The 19,270-nt window shown below is 42.9% G+C and overlaps 1 protein-coding gene across 2 annotated transcripts in view; it reads left to right on the top strand.

Annotated features, from left to right (window-relative positions):
• Positions 1–19,270, top strand: part of TOM1L2 (target of myb1-like 2 (chicken)) — a 58,830-nt gene that overhangs the window by 26,684 nt on the left and 12,876 nt on the right. For both annotated transcript variants that reach the window (XM_010570380.1, XM_010570379.1), the window contains exons 5-12: positions 774–908; positions 1,884–2,042; positions 2,809–2,925; positions 5,596–5,729; positions 8,192–8,240; positions 9,358–9,481; positions 10,583–10,700; positions 12,615–12,690. In XM_010570380.1, coding sequence (XP_010568682.1) covers positions 774–908; positions 1,884–2,042; positions 2,809–2,925; positions 5,596–5,729; positions 8,192–8,240; positions 9,358–9,481; positions 10,583–10,700; positions 12,615–12,690 — 912 coding nt within the window. The remainder of the gene's footprint in view (positions 1–773; positions 909–1,883; positions 2,043–2,808; positions 2,926–5,595; positions 5,730–8,191; positions 8,241–9,357; positions 9,482–10,582; positions 10,701–12,614; positions 12,691–19,270) is intronic.

The following is a 19,270-nucleotide window of genomic DNA, read 5'->3' as shown; positions in this document are numbered from 1 at the left end:
GAGGCTGGCTAGCAAAGAGAAACACTTAGTGCTCCCACTGAAGAAAAAGCTCAAATGTGAATTGAAGTCTTTTTAGACACCAGAGAATTCATGCGGGAGAGATTATGAGTGTTCTGGCTGTGGAAATTCTCCCTTTAAACTTGTTCCTTCTGACACACTGGGGTGTCTAAATGTTGGATATGCTCTGAAAGAACCCAGGCTTCATTAGTTGTGCTGCTCATGGGACTGCATGTTTCACAATATAAGAACCTCAGAAACTATCTTTTTTATTTAAGTTTGATCCAAATAAAATACTGAAGAAAACTTGACAGCTGGGTGTTTTCTTTGGCAACAAATGAGGATGTTTCACAAAGTAAATTGAGATTACCTAAGATTATTGTATGACTTTATGAATTTTGCTTAGATCAATTTAATCTTTCACACAGACTTTTTCTGGCGGGTCATTGGCCATAGAATTTGCCAGAAAAGATGAGCATGCAATCACTGCTAAGCAGAGGAGATTGGAAGAGGCTTTCATTTGCATTTACAGATTTTGATGAAGTCAGGGGCTAGACATTGCTACTGTGCACTGGGGTCATGTCTATTTTATATTTGAATAAAATGTGTACGTGACTGTCTTAATAATATTTGCAGGATCTTTTAGACAAGGTCTAATGATTACAGCTTCTCTTTGAAGCTGAAATACATGAAAGCTTTTGTAGTCCGTATCTGAGATCGGGATGGAGCTGGAACTTCGTTTGGAAGGTCTATGGATAATCCCTCATGTTTTCCAGGCTTGGGCTGATGCCTTTCGAAGTAGCCCTGATTTAACTGGAGTAGTGCATATTTATGAAGAACTCAAGAGGAAAGGCATAGAGTTTCCCATGGCAGATCTTGATGCTCTATCTCCGATACACACACCACAGAGGGTAAGCTGCAGCATTGCAATTCCAGGGGTATTTTCCCAAGATGTCTAAATAGTTGGATAACTACTCTTCTTCCCTCTCCTGTTTCTCTGAATTTGGCCTGTTTTCTCTCTCCTGGAAGGACTTTTTTAGTAGTGAAAGGGCATGTAAGAGAAGTATAATACAGCTGCATTTGTCAGGCTGATAAGCTAATGGTATCTCCTCCCTTGAGTCAAACATCAATCTAAGAAAATAAAAGTTTGGAGGAGGTTTGTATACTTGTCTTGTACCACACAACCACCAGACAAGTGCAACTAATTTGTTCAGAGAGAGTCCAGCAGGATACATGATTGAGATTTACTTCTTTTGCTCAAAAATATGGTTGTTTCTGTTGGTGATAAGCCTGAACCAAGGCCTGCCTGTCTTTTAAAGGTGTACAGAGTCTGAATCTCTTACTGATCCCATGGTAATGTGAGATCTTTACACTTCTGAAAAGTTAGGTCTGGAAAGTTGACAGAACTGCTGCTAGGAGGGAACTTAATGATCACAGGTGTTCTGATTATTCACTCTGAAAACTGAAGTTAATGAATCTTTGAAGTGGTAAATGCAAGTGATCAAGGACTGAAATATTACAATTCGTGTGTCAAGATTAATTAAATTCAGTATCACATCATTTTTTGTAAGCCTGCAACTTAATTCCTAGTTTTAAATAATTTATAATTATTTATCTTTGGCTTTTGTTTTTATTTTGCTTCTCACTTTTCTTGTACAGATAAATTGACTTAAATGCATGTGGGTTGGGTCAAAAGTGATGGGCATGCATTTTTGTTGCAGCTGTCTGTTTATGGGCTGGCCCGCCAGTCTGTTCTCATAACTACACTGACCTTTTCCACAAGGTGCAATTATGTTCTATATTTGAGCATATTTGGGCTGAGGTTGCTGACAAAGCAAGTGCTGTCACAATTCAGCTTTTGAACTCTTGTCTTTCTGATGTGGCAGAGTGTTCCTGAAGTTGATCCTGCAGCAAATATGCACAATTCACAATCTCAGCAAAGGATGAGCACCAGTTCTTACTCTTCATCTTCTCCAACGGCGTATTCTGCTCCTCAGGCCCCAGCTTTGAATGTGACTGGTCCCATCACTGCAAATTCTGAACAGGTATTGGGATGATGATTCTTTTGAGTGAGACTCTTTCAACAGATCAAATTAGAAACCAATTTGCAGAGGAACTTTCATTTTAACTCTTTTGACTTTGATTGCCTCCTAGGTCTGGTTCTACTTAGTAATCTTTCCTCCTATTATACTGTAAAATCTAGGCTTTAGATTTGTATGTATGGCCTCACAATGGCAGCAGTTACAAAACCTCACAATCTGATGTACCAGTCCACTCCGCGGTTGTGCAGTAGGTTAGCAGTTATTATCATTAGCCCCCCTCCTTTAATGGCACAGAATGTCTTGCAGATGCAGGAAGTCTTTCTAACAGGGAGTTAAGTCTGCATCCGTAATGCCCTAATATAGGATCTTCTTTTCTCTCTGCAAAAATAATAACTTCAGAGCCAAAGATCCTGATCAACATTTGTACATCTTTCCCCACGCTTCAGTGAGGCACGCACGGTGTACTGCAACCGAGGTCTGTTTTTAGCTGCTGTTTTCAATTGCTTCCCTTCCATACACGCATAGCACATCTGGGTTTGTGATGATAGTAAGTGGTTCTACAAAGTTCTTTTCTTTTTGTTTTGTTTTTCTAAAACTCTCTCCTGTGTAAACTTTTTTATCTTTACTTTTTTTTTTCCCTGCTAGAATATCTGGAGCCTCAGATATCTAGTCAGACAGAACCAGAGGTATCACAAAGTCAGTTCTTGAAAATGATCTGCTTAAACCAAAAGATTGTGCAGTATTTTGCTGTCTTTTTACCCCAATGTAGATTGCCCGGCTGCGCAGTGAACTGGATATTGTTCGTGGGAATACAAAAGTGATGTCTGAAATGCTGACAGAAATGGTACCTGGACAAGAGGATTCCTCAGACCTTGAGTTACTCCAGGTAAGTTTTCTAGCAAATATGATTCTGATCATTGCTGTGCTTGAGGGGGATGTGGTTTTTGTTGTAGTTTACTTCAGTGCCTTGGTTTGTTTGGTTTACATAATGAATGTGGGCTGTGCTTGACCCTGGTTAGTCTCATGACTTCATGTTACTCATTTGTTAAAGCTTCCAGTGACAAGGATTTCCTAACTTCCCTTGAAACTTGTTCTAATGCTTTCTTCTCCATGTAGTTAGAAATTTTTCCCAGTGTTGAATATAAAGTCTCCTTTACCACAAAGCAGCTTAGAATTGCCATAGACTCTGTAAGCCCTGAGCATTTCTGCTTCTTTTACTTCCTCCATCATCACTCATACAGTGTCAAAAGATTCCCAGTCACTAAGCAGGAAAAAACACTCCATGGTTCCAGCTGGACTAAATATTGCCAAGGGTCTGTGGATTCTCTGCCACTTGAAATCTTACATATGAACTAACTGTCTTTCCAGAAGATGTGCTGTAGATTCTCCTGAAGGTAGTGTCTTAAGGCGGGTGCTCAGGCAAAGTTTCATGCTGTCTGGAGGGTTAGACTCTGTAATCAGAAGGGATTTCTTTGCTGGAAAGTCTCAATCTGGTGCAGCACTTATTATGTCAAGAGGTAAAATGGTGTAAGTTGAGCTTATGTCCCAGGCTTCATACCTGCTTCCCTAGGCCAGTAGTAGCAGAGTGGCCTTTTGGCTGAGGAAAGTAATACAGTACCACATGCAATACAGATGAGGAATACTGTGATCTAGCATTCCAGCTGCTGCCCTTAACATGGTATTTGCCTTTCCATAGCTTAGAAAGAGGCTTCTGTTTTGATCCTCCAGCAGGGAGGATGGGCTCCCACAGCAGTACATTTGGAGGAAGGCAGGGAGTTGCTCTCTGTGATACATCAGGGTCTGAAATCCATCCAAAAACTGGTCTCTCCCATGCAGTGGTATTGTGTGTTTGTCTCGGAGTCATCATGGCAGCTGATGAGAGGCTTTGCAATAAAGAGCCTTTCAGTTACTGCCCGTTTGGGTCGGACTGCTCAAAACAAAAGAAGCTTCCAGGAAACCACAACAGACCAGAACAGTGTAGAACAGTTTGCTTACATTCAGAAACAACTACTAACATCTTGACAGTGTAACCTTACAGCATAGCTTTAAGGTGAAAGAACTTGATCATAAAACGGAGTGACAGCAACGATTCTTTATTCCAACTGGTTCCCTTCTTTGACTGATGCATCCTAAATCTGAATCACAGAGCTGAGGAGAAACCGTTTTTGATCACAAAGGATGGTTAGTCTTTTGAAAGCTGTGAGCCGGTTGCTGCATGCAAGGACTCCTTGCTTTGAGGTTTATATAGCCCTCCTCCTTAAATAATTCCTGACATTTTCTCTAACAATCAAATGTAAACAGCTTGCTAGAGAGCCAGCTCTGAGCAGAATAGATAGGTACTGTCAGCCCTCTCAGAAAGGCAGCAAACAAACCTCTGAAATGTCACAATCTGCTTCTCAAGTGATGGGATCAAAACTGACATTGGAGAACACATTCCTCAAGCTGTTAAGGCAGCTGGATTGCACTAGGTGAAATTTATCCAGAGCTTAGGATGTCAGACCAAGCAAGGAAAACAAACACATTTTTGCTTTCATCCCGAAGGTTGTGTACCAACAAGTCATCCTTGTTTAGTGCTGAATTTTTGCTGTGAAGTGGAGCTGGGGGAGGGGGGAGAAGATGACAGAGGGACATGCTTTAGTTGAAATGTCAGTGCTTATTGAAGTAAAACCGTGGGCCTAATCAGTGGCGCCATGCCATATGTCACATTTCTTCTTGTAGTTCCTCCTCAACAGACCAGTTTTGACCTTTGGTCTTGAGGCCTTTCAGGAGTAAAGAATTCTGCTAAGTAATTGGTGATGGAAGAGATGTCCTGGAAGCATCAGAACTCCTGGTTTAGGCAAACTCAAATCTAGATTTCTTGGCACGAGAGACTTCTAAAATAAATGCCCTTACTCTATATTCTTTAAAATTTTCTTCTGAAACTCCCCACTGCCTTTTTGCAGTCTCTTGTCTGTGGAGTTGCTCAGTTGAAAGGAATGTTTCTGTGTATAGTTCAGTACTGAAGTATGTATGGTGTGGTCATCTTTTCCTGCTCCTGCTCCTTGTTTTGTGTTCACCCTCATGTTCTCCGCAGTTGGTAAGTTCTGTGTCCCCAACACTTCTCTTCCTAGTGCACACTTAGCTACTTGTGGTAGCCCTGATGAACTTTTTTTCCCTACTTGTTCCACCATGTGCATCTTTTAATTTTTAAGGATGATACTGCCAAAAAGAGCAGATTGAATTTTCCTTGAAAGCTCTCTTCTGGAAAGCTGTTGTATTAACATGTTTTATTCTTAAAACAGATCACTAAAATACAGATATTTATTTTCTGAAGTGCTCAGAGCTAAAGAAGAATCAGGATGTTGATTTGTAAATAGGCTCTCAAGGTTTTATGCCATCGTCTCTTGAAGGGCATGTTTGATTAGATGTGCTTTTGGGTGACATTTAATCATGCAAAGATAGACTTGTCTTAGTGTTTCTCAGCTGGGGGATATGTTTGGCTGTGAACAGAGCTCAACTAAATCTACTTATTGCTAGCTGCTTATCAGAATGCGTGTGCACAATGCATTCCTCCTAGGAACTGAACCGAACCTGTAGAGCTATGCAGCAGAGAATCGTGGAGCTTATCTCACGAGTGTCCAATGAAGAAGTCACAGAGGAACTGCTGCATGTGAATGATGATTTAAATAACGTCTTCCTCCGATACGAAAGGTGGGGCACCTTTTCCATGAACTATTTACATTCATTCTGGGTTTTCACTTAAGTGTAAAATAGGTCAGTTGACAAGAGTTGGCCGTCTGGGCCAACGGTCCAACATAACAAAATGCAGAGAACCAAACCACAGAAAGCATTTACAGTCTTTTATGGTAACATTCCTGTTTCTGTTGTTTCCTCCAATACTATGATTTATTTTTTTTTGTCCTAGCCATTGAATTTTTGTGGGGCATATCCGTAAAATGCAGGGCAACCTTGTGCAAAACTCTCTGAACTAGCAGAGACCTGAGTCTGCAAGTCCCTGTTGTGCAGTGCTGTACTGATGTAGGGACTTGGGACTGAAAATAGCATAGCCACAGTTGCTAGTTCCACTTGCTAGCCTGGGCTCTGCACAAATGCTTGTGCTGCTTCCTGGCTTAGGGAGGCTCCCGTGAGCTCTGTCTTCTGATCTCTGAGCTTTCTAGTTCCAGTACTGGTGCAAAGGGAGCTGTCTGAGGTGGGCGTGACCGTCATGCACGTAAGGGTTTTGTTTTTAAGTAACACTTAAAATCTTGAAAAAAACCTGTCTTGCGCAGAACTGAGGTTTTGAAGAGTTGGTCTGTGGGAATCATCCCCAGGGGCGGGACTTGGGTCACAGGACTTTCGACATGTTAGACAAAGGCGCTGTCAGCCACATCTGCTGCAGTAGGTGACACGTGATAGAGCAGTCTTGGGAAAGTTTAATCTTCCCCTTAATGACAGGCCTGGGGAGTGAGGCACTAAAGAGTACCCTTTGTTACTTGCTCTTAGCACAGGGCTTTGTTTCTCAAGCCTTTAAAAATAAATTAGACTCTAGATCTGTGAATCTATGCTGTCATGGCAAAGGCTGGAAAGTAGACTCAGTGGCCTCGATTTTTGTCTTTGATTTAGTCGTTCAGAGGAGATTGGGGCAAACTTTGAAACAAATGCTGGCTTTTTATGTGGAATGGTATGTGTTTCATGCACGAGCATGATTCTACAAGTGGCAGAGTGTAACTGTCACTAAGGCTTAGTCTGGTCAGCCTTAGTATTTTTTCTATTTTCCTCCATCTGTGCCTTTGCTGACTGGGGCTAATGTATTTGTAGTCATTATACACTGAAAGGTGAGCTGAGTGATTTTAGCAAGCTATTTGTGGTAGAATAGCTGCACTGGTCTGAGCATTTCAATAAATTCCAGTTCCTTCTCTGCTATTCCAAAAGCTCCACATTCATCACGCTGATTTCTAGTATGGGTGCCGAGCTCTGTCAGTGACTCAAGCAGGAGCTCTGGCCTTCACTGTGAAGCTTTGGATGTAAACGAACGTGTGGCTCATAAGCCTTTTGGTGAGAAATATGAGGTGGGAGGTGTCTCAGGTTTCCAGCTAAGGGAGCTGCATTTCCAGTAATAGTAGACACCCACAGTTTCCTAAAATTGAAATTTGGGCCTGAATTTGGTTTTGCTGCCTTTTAAGTTTGCATTTTCCTCTGTTACATTAAGAAAACATTTTAGTTTGCTTGAGATTCCCAGTTGTATTTTGTCCATCTGGGCGAAAACCCACAGGTTTATTATTATTATTATCAATATTATGGGGTTTTTTACTGAAAAGAGAGGTTACACATGAAACTACTTTTAAATGAGGAAAAATTCTAGCCTCTGAGAAATCACAGTGCTCTTCCTGGTAAGGAAGGAGATCAGACTGGCCTCAGACAGGCCTTGGGAGGAGGTAGTTCCCTCTGCTTTTTTGAGTTCACAAAAGCTTCATTTAGGTTTGCGACCCCAGATGCACAGCTGGTTGGGGAAGGAGTAGAGAAGAGACCAGATCTTGACTAGCCAGACTTCTTCCCCTAAGAAGTATGAGGATTTTTATCCAGTGTCATTACTTTTCATTCTTGGAAAGTACCAACCTATTTGAACATAGGTTCTGATGATCTTTGAGCTGACCCAGAATGTTTTAAGAAATTAATCTGCTAATTGTTGTTTCTCTTGCCATGTGCTGCCTGGGTAGGACTGTGCTAGCATGCATATGGCTTCTAATTTACATGTATTGCAGCAAGGGGGAGCTGTTAAGTGGGAGTTAAGACTTGCTGCGGTGCTCAACTTAGCTGGGAGCATCAATCTTGCTGCAAGTCCTTCTGTCCCTTGGCTAACAGAATAGTCTATCACAAAGCACTTAATGGAAACAAACAAACAAAAAACCCAAAGACAAATCCTACAGTGCTTTTCAGGCATGTGTGTGCTGCAAGATCAGATTAGTCAACTTAATATTTGCCAAGAATGCAACTTCTGCAACTGTTCTCCATTTTTCCTGGCTTGGACTTAAAGCTCTCAGGGTTCCCTCTTGAACCAATGAAAACTAAGTTCAGTGGCAAGCATGTCATGGCTTTGTTATAAACTCGTGTTTTTGATTGTTTATTGGTGGCTTTGATAGTCCATGTTGGTTTTTTGTTTTTTTTCTAAACAGATTTGAACGATACAGATCGGGACGTTCAACACAAAATGCCAGCAATGGAGTAAGTACCTCGCTCCATTTATTTTATCAGCAGTTACAACATACTAGCCATATTAATATCAGTAGTATCACTTTTTACCTGTCCAGCCCTGTGTGCTGCCTTTAGTGGCTAATAGTGGATACCAGGAAAAGAGCGCAAGAATGTGGCAAACTGCAAGTGACAATTTTAGCTCAGGAAGACATTACACTAAAACATCTCTGTGTTCACAATCCTTGATGGATTTTCTTTGCTCTATTAACTTTTTTGATTGGTTTTGAGTCCATGTGGACTTTAGGAATTCACAGTGTCCTTAAGCAGTGAGTTCCACAGTTTCACTACACATTTTTACATATTTATGTGGGTATTTATATGTAATAAATATTCTGTTTACATTTGATTGAACCACTTAATAATTCTTATTTGCTCCACCTAATTCTTCTTCACTGTGTCTTACAATACCACTGTTCAGGTTAATTTTCTTCATGCCACTCATAATTTTAAGAACCTCTCTCATCTCCTTTTTCAGCAGCCCCTTTCCAAGCTGAAGAGTTACAGTTCTAATTTTTCGTTCAATGAAAACTATTTTATAGTTGGTTTATAGTGTTCAAGATCTGGGTTCATGATGAATTAGTATGTGACAGTATTACATTTTCTATTCTGCATTCTTCTAACCATTTCCTCTATTTACTTTGCCTGTTTGATTGCCTCTTCTACTGCAGTGTGATGCAAACTTCAGCACAGGCTCTGCATTCTAACTTTAGTCATGACAAAGAAGTTATGTTTCTGAAAACAGTTTACACCTAATGTGGAAGATGGTACTAAATTCAGTTTGACTTAGATCTGATGTTGGTCCGGTGCTAAAAGAGGTGGAGAACACAGACACATTAGCTAAATCTGAAGGATGTAGATGACCTCCAGGAGAGCTTCCTGCTGTGCTAAGCAGTCAAACTGAGATTTTTTGGTGGCTGACCCTTTTTATTCTGCACTCATCATTGTAGTATCCAAGAGACTGGTCCATTTGGCAATATGCAAGAGAGATCTTTTTAGGAAGCGCCCATTATTTTTTGGTGTTTCATGTTGCACTGCAAGAAGAAATCTCTGGCATGTGTAACTTGCTGTGTTTCTTGTGTCCCAACAGGTACTGAATGAGGTGACAGAAGATAACTTAATAGATTTGGGTCCTGGCTCTCCAGCTGTAGTAAGCCCAATGGTTGGAAACTCAGCACCCCCGTCTTCACTTTCTTCACAGCTTGCAGGGCTTGGTGAGTACCTGGTCTAAATAGTGTGGATGAACATGAGGCTGCAATGCGTGGACTTTTTCAAGCGTAACCAGTCTGTGGGTCTTGAACAGCATGCAGGGGCTGCTAGGCAATCCAGGTGTGTGATTGTGGGAGCAAGTCTGAGCGGTTGCTGAGGTCTCTGTGACTGACCTGAACACCCAGTACAAGCCCTTATCACAGTGGGCTGTTGGAATTTATGAGGAGCCATTTTTCACTTGTGGGTCAGGGAGTTTCTGCTCCCTTGGGGTCTCCTCCACCTGATTAATGTTGCCATGTAGCCTTTGGAAGGTTTGGGTATGTGTGTTGTAGGATTAGGAGGACTTTCCCACTCCCTTGCACTGTAGCGATCTGTAATTGGGAACCAGCCTGGCACAAAGGGAGGGATTTATTAACCAAAGGGGAGACTGAAGGAAAGGGTGCAGGTTCTTGTTCATAGTAAAACTTGTATTACTACTTTTATTTCTGCTTAGGTATAGCTCTCCATGAAATCAGTCTGGTGAATGTTCTTGGTTTCACTTCTACAAATAATATTTGAAATCTTTGGTTGAAAGTTTTTATGAAACTGTCAGGTGTTTTACATTAAATCGAACCAAAGATTGCTAGATAGGATCACTTGATCTGGGTGAAGGTTCTTCACCTCTTTCAGCACTGTGCCAATATCATTATCATTTGATTTGAAACTGCTGGTTTCACAGTCAATATGTGAGAGACAACATTGTGGAGAAGACTAATATCCATGCCAAAATTTTGGACCATGTTAGTGAATAGTAAATATCTCAGAATGAGATTGGCAGCAGGTGCACACCAATTCCCAAATGCTGGTTTCTCGATGGAGTACTTATGGTGTGGTGCTTCCAGGAGAAGTAAGACAATATCTACATTTGTCTTTTAAGAAATGCATGATTAGCAGCCTCCAGCCTCTTCTGGACAGAACTGTGCTCAGTGCTGCAGCTGTTAACTAGATGATATCTATAGCTGCCCTGTATTGTTAATGACTTCCTCTGTAACCTATACAGTCGTGGCAGTGGTGCTTCCATATGGTTTGCTATTTCATTGGTTCACTTTTTTTGCCTCTGGTTGCAGACTTGGGTACAAACAGCGTCAGTGGCACACTCAGCTCTCTACAACAGTGTAATCCTCGTGATGACTTCGACATGTTTGCACAGACAAGAGGCAGTTCCTTGGCTGAGCAGCGAAAGAAGTATGTTGGAGTTTGTCTTTAGCACTGTTGTCTAAGGGCATAAATCTGAAACTTCTTGACTAAAAAAGTCATTTTGGTGTATGTTTTTGTGCTTTTAATCCAATCCCTACCCTGTTGGTCATTATTAGTATGAGCGAGTGGAGAAGTTCCTGCTGCTGGGCAGAGCTGACTGGCTGACTAATGTTATTTGACTGTCTTAGTTAATGAGCTCACTGGAAACTTGGAAATGAACTTGCCTTTATTTCTGCAGATGCTTCCTCTCATAAAGGCTTCTCATCCCATCCACCCGGCCAGTTCTTGAGATACAGGAGCATAAGGGTCCTTCACCTGAAGGTCATGAATATACTTTGGTGACTGAATTACTGTCATCAGGGGCTTGGAAACAGAATTACCATCCAGTTAAACTCTCCCTTTGGCCCAGCAGTCAGACTCTGGTGGGCTGTCAAGGCAGTGTAGCTTGCCCGGCTGCCATGCTACCCCTAATTTGTTTATATGCATAGGGCTTGCATCTCTAGAGCTGCAAATCTGGCACTTTCAAGGGCATTTAACAGGTCTAATTATTTTAATATAAAATAAATCTATGCACTTATTAAGAAGTCCTCTGATCCTTGTCAAATGAGATTCAGTAAAAGACACACTCAGGTATTTTTCTTTCATATATTATTTCTTGCCTCCTTCTGGTTTCAGATCCTAGAGGATGTAGTGGCTACCAGCAGTCAGAACATCATCAATATCTTGTCTCAAACAAATAAATGTTGTTAAATAGTTTAGCTCAGACCTTAGCAGATTATCAAAAACTTACCAGCTCTTGAAAACTTGAGCCAGCAAATTTATTAGGATCTTTTATTTGCGGTTATCAATATAGCTATTGGTACTGCCTTAGCTGTAGTATCAGTGTTGAGAAGATGTGCTCCACTGTAGAGGCGTACATTACCACTGGAGATTTCAGGCTGAGAGCCCTAATGTATAATCAGAAAGGAGATGCATTGCAGAGAGATCTAATGGAGGTCCCTCTGTCTCTTGTGCTAAATGAAGCACGAAACTAGTCTTCCCACACTGCACCTCTATCTCCTTCTGCAAGTTAATGGAACAAGGAGCACATATCAGTCCATGATTTCACAAGGGAGGATTGCTATATCTTCCTTGGATTGTACGCTGTGTAAATGGAGCAGCAGCGAGGCAGTAAAGATGTGAGTGTGACTTGCTGCGGTGTGTAGGTGAGAGCCTCAGCGTGCTGTGCTCAGATCTTGGGAGAAGCCAGCATGCTGGAGGAGAAATTGCTCCTCCAGCTCAGACATGCGGCTCCTCCCAGGAACTGATTTATGGGCAGGTGTTGGCATCTGCTTCACCTCATGATTCACCACTGTGCTCTCAGAAATGATGCTATTGCTTCTGTCACCTGACTGCTACATGTTCCTTTTGCATAACAATTTAAGAAGCTTTTTACAAATCTAACCCCTGTAAATAGTGCATTTCTTTGTATGCTTCACTGTAGTTGCTTAGTTATGTTTCATCTGTCTTCGAGTCTCCCTCTGCCTCCCCCCCATGCACACATCAAGGTCAGGTTTCCAAATGTCATCTTCAGAGCTTTGCAAAACGTCATCTGTAATCAGGCCTCTTTTCATAGTCCCCTGCTAGCTCTAGGAGACACTTACGGTGCCTTGTAACCTATTTGCGTGCCTTTCATAATGCTAGTCTTACCCTTTTTGCTTCAATGTGCTTACTGAAACTGATGGACGGTCTTTATACAGAGCACACTCCTCTTCTTGGAATACACTTAGTACACTTGAAGTCTTGTTAAGAAAAAGAATGTGCTTTCTGATTTCCAGGGGAGTAAATCAGAGTAGCAAGTGCGTTCTGCATGGGTGACTGCTGGACTTCCTTCTAGTTCTGTGGTTTGTTCCTTTCTTTCAGCGTGACGTATGAGGATCCACAGGCTGTCAAAGGACTAGCATCTGCCCTGGATGTTCGAAAACAGAACACAGGAGGGGTAGGTCGTTGCTCTGCATTTTGTTATCTGAAGCCGTGTGTGGAATCCAAGCTTTAGGCAGCTGCTTTGACCAAGACTTCTCATTATGTATTCCAGCAACATGCTAGTACTGGCTATTTTGAAATTGATACCTAGGAGCAAGTACTTGCTCAGTAATGATCTCTAAAGAGCTGCTACTTAGCACACCAGCCTAAAAGACTTCAAAATCATAGTGAGTAAATTCTCCTGTGTTCTTGCAGCTTGCCTGGGAGGTCTAGCTCTTTGACTGGAATCACTGCTGAAAAGAATAAGTGGGGAATGTCTTGTGAACACTGGTGTGCATTTGTTTGGTTCATTTTTGCTTACGAAAGTTGTTGCAGTCTTAATCTGCTAGACTTTGCTCTAAGTGCTCAGATACACATGCAAGGTACAGGGAGAGAAATTATGTAGACTTTTAATGCTTCACATGCCTTGCCATAACTGCCCTTGCACACAGTCTGTTCTGTCAGTCCCAGGGCAGGCTCCTGCTATCTTGTGTGGGCAGAAGAGGCCCATGTGCTGTCACCTCACAGCAGCTGGTGCTAGAAACATGCTTGAGAGAGCAAGCTTGGCCAGCTTTGTCTGCATACCTTGGAGAAGGCAGAAGTGAAAAGAGCTTTCAGATCGTCCCTTAACCCCTTTCTACCACCCTGCTTTTTAAAACTGTCCTGCTTTTTTGTACTCAGCTGCGTGTAAGTTTTTGGATGACGGTGCAAGTTCAGAGCCTTTTCCTAGTCTAATTTTGGTCTGTACTGACCACTAGGGAGCACGGCAGAGCCAGTGTAGCATGGGAGAGCCAGTGCAGCATGCACACACCTCCCTCCACTGAGAATTGCCTCCCCATGCCTTGGCTGATTTCGCCCTGGTTCTTTCATAAGTTGAAATGGGAGTGCTCAGGGCAGCTGGCATGCCTGGCAGCTTGTTCTCTGAGCCAGGGAGAATTTGCATTCGGAGCCAGCTGGGGTCAGATCACAGCTGCCTGCCTGCTTCGGCCATAGTTCAGTGGTAGCAGGCCTTCAGCAATGATTTCTTACGGAGCATCCCCCTGCCCCACAAATCTATCTGCTTGTTCCTGTCCCTGTCCTCCTGCAAAAAGGGTAATTTATAACCCAGGTCAGCCCTGTGACCAGTTTCAAGCTCGGCCCCACAAAAACTCATGCCAGCAGTACTGAGGGAAAAGGGGGAAGCATGGGGAGGCAGGGGCAGAAGTATATTAAGGGGGTGAGAGAGGAATTCCTGAAACCAGTGTGACAACCCAAGCCCCCGGTATCACTGTGCTGTGTTATTGGCAGGACCTGGGAAAGGATTTGAGATTCTGCTCTTTGTTCCCGGCTAACTAAACACAAGAGGCTTGCATTTAGCTACTGGTCAAGGGGGCTCTATTCCCCTAGTGGCCATGGGGTCATGTCCTTATTTATTAACACTTTTGTTCTCAGCCAATTCTGCTTGAGGCACCAATGCGACGTGTCATTCACACCAGCATAGCTGCTGCTCTGCCCGAAGTGTTGTCAGTTCAAAGGGCTGTGTCTAAACTAATCTGACGGTCAAAGTTTTTTTGGGCAAACGCTTTATGGGTTGTGGAACTTTGGGCTCTGAGATGTCGTAGAGACTTTCAGCCTCTTTTCAAAGGTCCTGATGACTGTATCATGTAATCAGAATAGCTTGTTTTGAAATGCAGTCTTTCAGAAATTGGTAAACACTGCTTCTTGTCAGGTGTTGTGAGGCTTGTGGGTGTCTCTCCTTAAAGGAAATGAAAATTAAACTCTCCTAAAGTTACCAGCCCCGGCATGTGTAGCAAAAAACTGGCAGTGCTCAGTAAACGAAAGACACGCGTTAATTTGGGTAGAGAGCTAATTTAAGAACAGCTCTAGGGAGGAGCCAAAAGCTTCGCAACACATTCTTCACACACTTCTTGTTCCAGCACAGTTGTCCAGTGGTAAAATTCAGCACATCCGATGTTTCTAATGTAGTCATTCTCAGAATGGTCTGTAGAGAGATGGCTAATCACGTGGCATTAGCTGTCTTTTAATATGATTTAGCAGTTGGAAACAAGACGAGCTAAAAATACACTGTTTTCTTAATATTGCTTTTCCATGTTGGGAATTGCTTTTGTTGCCACAGAGTTGTTGCATGATCACAACTGGGAGGAGAGGTGTCCAAGAAACAATTCTCTAGTGTTACACAGATAGTAGATGAAGTTGGAGTGATTTCTCCCTTTTTTTTCTCAGCACAAGTACTGAAATGAGACATAAAAGATGTGATAGTGGGGACAGGAGGTGTATCCCACATATATGGGTATCTGCATGGAGGTACATAAACATACCAGTGGCTCTCTGCTGAGCTAGCCCAGTTCTGGCAGGGCGGGTGGGCTGGAACTGCTGTGCTCTGCCGGTCCTGAGCAAGCCCCTCCAGAGCTAGAAATGACTCTGCATCCGGGCCCTGGCTCAGGGATGAGATGCTGAAGGACAAGAAGCCATCTTGAGAGTCTTTGTGTTGCTGTGCCATGCAGTCTGCAACCTGCTCAGAGGAACTGGATGCATCAGCGGTCCTTTTAACCTCTGTCGCTCTTCAAAAGGGGCAGTTTGAAAGACTGCCAGAACACTGCAGCAAACTGCCATTACTTACCCTCCTGCTCAACGCCATCATTAGAGCTGTCGTACTGTTAGAGTTTGGGGCAGAGTCTGTCTGCTGAGCTTAAGGAGGTAAGTAGGGTGTGCTGCAAGTCACAGCTTCGCAAACAAGGGAAACTCCACAGTGTGTAATACTAGTGTTTCTGGTAAAGTCTGACTGATTTTAGTAGGTTGTATAGCCTATCCTTTTTCTTCTAAGAAGATGACAAACATCAGCCTCACTACTAGTCAGTGATTTTTTTTTTTTTTTTTTTTTTTAATATCAGCATGGAGGAAGTGCTAAAATTCTGTGAACTGTCTGTAGGAAGTGCAGAGGTCGGGGTGAGGTCTGTACCTCCACGGACAGAGCTGACAGGCAGCAGAGGGGGATGCAGCTGCTGCCAGAAGCTACCATAGGCAACTCTGTGTGTGTGTATGTGTATATGAAGTTTTTAACTTGCTGCTGTTATATTACTTTATCTTGGGTTGTTGCTGTGGTTTATCTCTTTATGGACAATTTCTGTTCTCAACACAGAGGAGAGGTAAAGGTGGGAACTCAGACATGGAGCCTATAGACAAGTGGCTAATTACACAAGGAATGGTGAGGACTTCACCAGTGAAGCGATTCCTACTGCCCACCCCAGTCCCTTTACCTAGAATAACCATCCTCCATTCACCTCTCGTCCTGCCCTACTGAACCACTTGAAATCAGACAGTACAAGGAGTTTACTTCCCACCCGGGGCAAAGGGAAAGATTTGAACCAATTTCTGGTTTACATAGCACAAAGGCCTGTAACCGACTGAATCGTTTGTAGGATCCCACATCACCTTCAGAAGAGGCCTGGGGATCCAATTGGTTCCTTATACTGTCTTGATTTATTTATGCAGTATCCACTTTTCGAGGGATAAACACAAGTCTCATGGATCTTGTTCATAAAGAGGACACTTTCTACATGTCTTTAAAGCAGCCTCTTCTGGTAGTGCTTAACTTTGTGGTCTGTAATAGACATACAGAAGTTGTAGGATCATACCTAACTGAATGGAGTAATGTAGGGATAGCTCTTTATGAAAGGAAGGGAATGGGAGAACTGCTACCCAGATTGACATCTTCCACCCCACTGACATTAGGATTCAGACTCCAAAAGGCACAATCGTGTTTCTGGCTGTAAGGATTTAATTCCCGTGTCTAGTGATGCCAGTGCTCTGATAAAGTCAAGCTTCTGAAGATCACTGAATCTGTGCACATTTTGACCTTGTTTGAAGTTGTCCTTCATCAACACGCTTGCAGAGAGAAGTTCAAGTCTGCTTTAAGTGCAGAAGTCAGAAGTAGGTAAAAAATAGCCTCAGCTATGCCTTAAAGCCAAGTTCTAAGACCAATTTTGTATTTTTGGACAATGTAATCCATCACTTTAAGTGTTTGAGATTAGTACCAATAATGTGACCTAACTGCACAAAGTCCCTCTGAGACAGTCCTGACTGCAGCTGAGTTCGGAAAGGTGCAGTGCAGAATTCCCTTTGGGCTGGCGTGCGCTTGCAGTGCAGCTTGTGGGGCTGGGTGTCAGGAAGCCTGTGGAATGGCAATGCCTCCCTCCAGGGAGAGCCTTGAATGTCCTAGACTGAGCTGCCCAGTGCTTAAAAAGAGAAACAACCCAGAGAGTTTAAGGTTGAGAAAATCCAGAGTGTGCAATATCAAAGTGCACCAACTCTGTGAAACACTTTGCATTTATTCTTCTAGGCTTAGGGCTAATCCAGGTTATTTCTGAGGGCCAGCTTGTGAATTTGTCAGAAGTTTGCATGGCTTGTGCATGCACAGTGATTGGACACGTGCATGTATACGGTCCTGTCTGCCTGCCCATGCAAGCACCCAGAAGCAGTTCTGTGCCTGCTAGCAGACATGGGTAAGCCCAGTTGTAGGTACCTACCCTTGGGAGCCAGAGTTTCATTTCAGTGCTTGTCAGAGACCTACAGCTTGTAACATGAGAGGGAAAAGCCATAAAGTGAGCAGCGCTTGCTTTGCCTCTGATATTGTTGATTGTGGTTCACAGAGGCTCTTGCTGTTCGGTGGCTCTGTTGCAGCCAGAGATGTACTATGCCACTGTTAGATGTTCATCCATAATGAATAATCCAGTGATTGAGTTAGTTCCTCTTCTTTGCCTTTCCACTGTTTACAAGAGCAGGGAAGCATGAAATCGGCACCCCTGCTGTTCACACCACTCACACCACTGCTTTATTAAAAAAACAAACACAATATTCGTTCATTGGCTTGTGGTTATTCAGTCTGGAAAAAGGATACTGCAGCATTCATGGAGGCATATGGATTTGGGGAGGGAAGGGGGTCTGGCTGTCCAGCCAGTCACTGCTCTTACAAGCCTGTCACCTTGTTTTTATGCTAAGTATGAGAGAGCAATACCTAAAATAAAACTAAACTAATCATTAACTCTGTTTCTCTCTTAACTGGCTGTAGTTCTTAACCATATTTATTAATACAACTTTGTAGCATTTGCAATACCAGTGGAATAACTAGCATCCCAGGTATGAACTTGATGTGCACATTCTTTGGTAACTTTTAGTACTTTTGAGATGAGAGGGAAAAGAGGGGTGAGCCGACATTGCTATTACCTGTGCCTGTACAACACTGAGACCACTGAAAGTGTCTCCACCTGCCAGAGTGGTACTCGCACCCCTCATGACCTGACATTCTTTCCAAACCGCGATACGTTTAAGCTTAGGGTTGAGTTCTTCCCACTCCATTTCTGTGCATCCCAGTTCACCAACACACCTTTGCAGAGGGAGGCTCATTCAGGGCTCTGTGTGTACTCTCCCAGTGAATTTGGTAGTGTTGTTTCTGTGTCAGCTTAATCTACAGCTCAGTTCTGCTGGCAAGGTGATGCTGGGACCATGGAGACACAAACCACACCTTTATCCATTCCAGCTCTGCCTACAAAACTAACGCAAGCAAAATGATATCTGCAGAAAATGTTCCTCGTTCAAACATGACTTAGGGATGTTAGCTGAGCTGTTCCAGTACCAGATCTGTTTGCAGTGTAAGGTCTGGGGGTTTGCAAGTTAGACCATGCAGGTGTCATACAAGGGTCTGTGTCAGCAGCTCTTAGGCACAAGGCCACCACGTTTTAGTGCAGGTTAATTCCAGTTCCCTTCTCATGAGTTTGGGCAGCTATTGAGATTTGCATGAATATATTCATTTGTTAGAATAGTCTGTCACCCCACTCACAGGCCAAATGGGTATTTGTTACGAAAGTGAGAAGCAGGTGTTGCTTAAGCCACTATGTCAGGCCAGACGTTATTTGGGACAGTGGCAGGGGAGGAATGAAACTGAACCAGAATTCACAGAAAGTGATACAAACAGCTTTCAGCATTGCATCTTGACCACCAGCAGTATGCCTGGCTGGAGAAGAGATTCCTCTCTGTAGTAAAGATTAAATGAAACCTTTGCTGAGATGTTAATTAGTAACAAAGTGAGTTGCCATTATGTATGCCTTCAACAGTGAGATAGGATCTAAGATGTGGAAATTATTTGGGTAACATGAGACTGTTGAAATACATCATCTTCTTGGAGACTAAAGTGCTTGAATTGTGGACAAACTGAGAAATAAATATGTGAAGATCTCGTTTCTTCTGTGTGGTAGAACCCCTCTCTCTTTTGAAGGCAAGCAGGTGTGTTCCCTTGTTCTGAAAACCATGTGGGTTTCATTACCTGTCCAGCCATGGCATTTTACGGAGCAGTCTACAAGGACAATGTGATACCACATGTGAAGGAAGGCTTTCGCTGTCTGGACATGTCTATCAGATCCAGATTGGCTGGTTGTTGTACAGGTACAACAGGCTGTGTTGGGGAACATACTGCACCTGAGCTCTTGTCTTCCCCATCTATGCAATGTGTAAACACAGTTAGAAGTAATCAAGTAGCTAATTCAGTCCTTACATGTAAAGTC

Source organism: Haliaeetus leucocephalus, unplaced genomic scaffold (assembly GCF_000737465.1).
Source record: "Haliaeetus leucocephalus isolate CR32 unplaced genomic scaffold, Haliaeetus_leucocephalus-4.0 Scaffold295, whole genome shotgun sequence".
Classification (NCBI taxonomy): domain Eukaryota; kingdom Metazoa; phylum Chordata; class Aves; order Accipitriformes; family Accipitridae; genus Haliaeetus; species Haliaeetus leucocephalus.
This window is presented reverse-complemented; position numbering and strand designations above follow the sequence as displayed.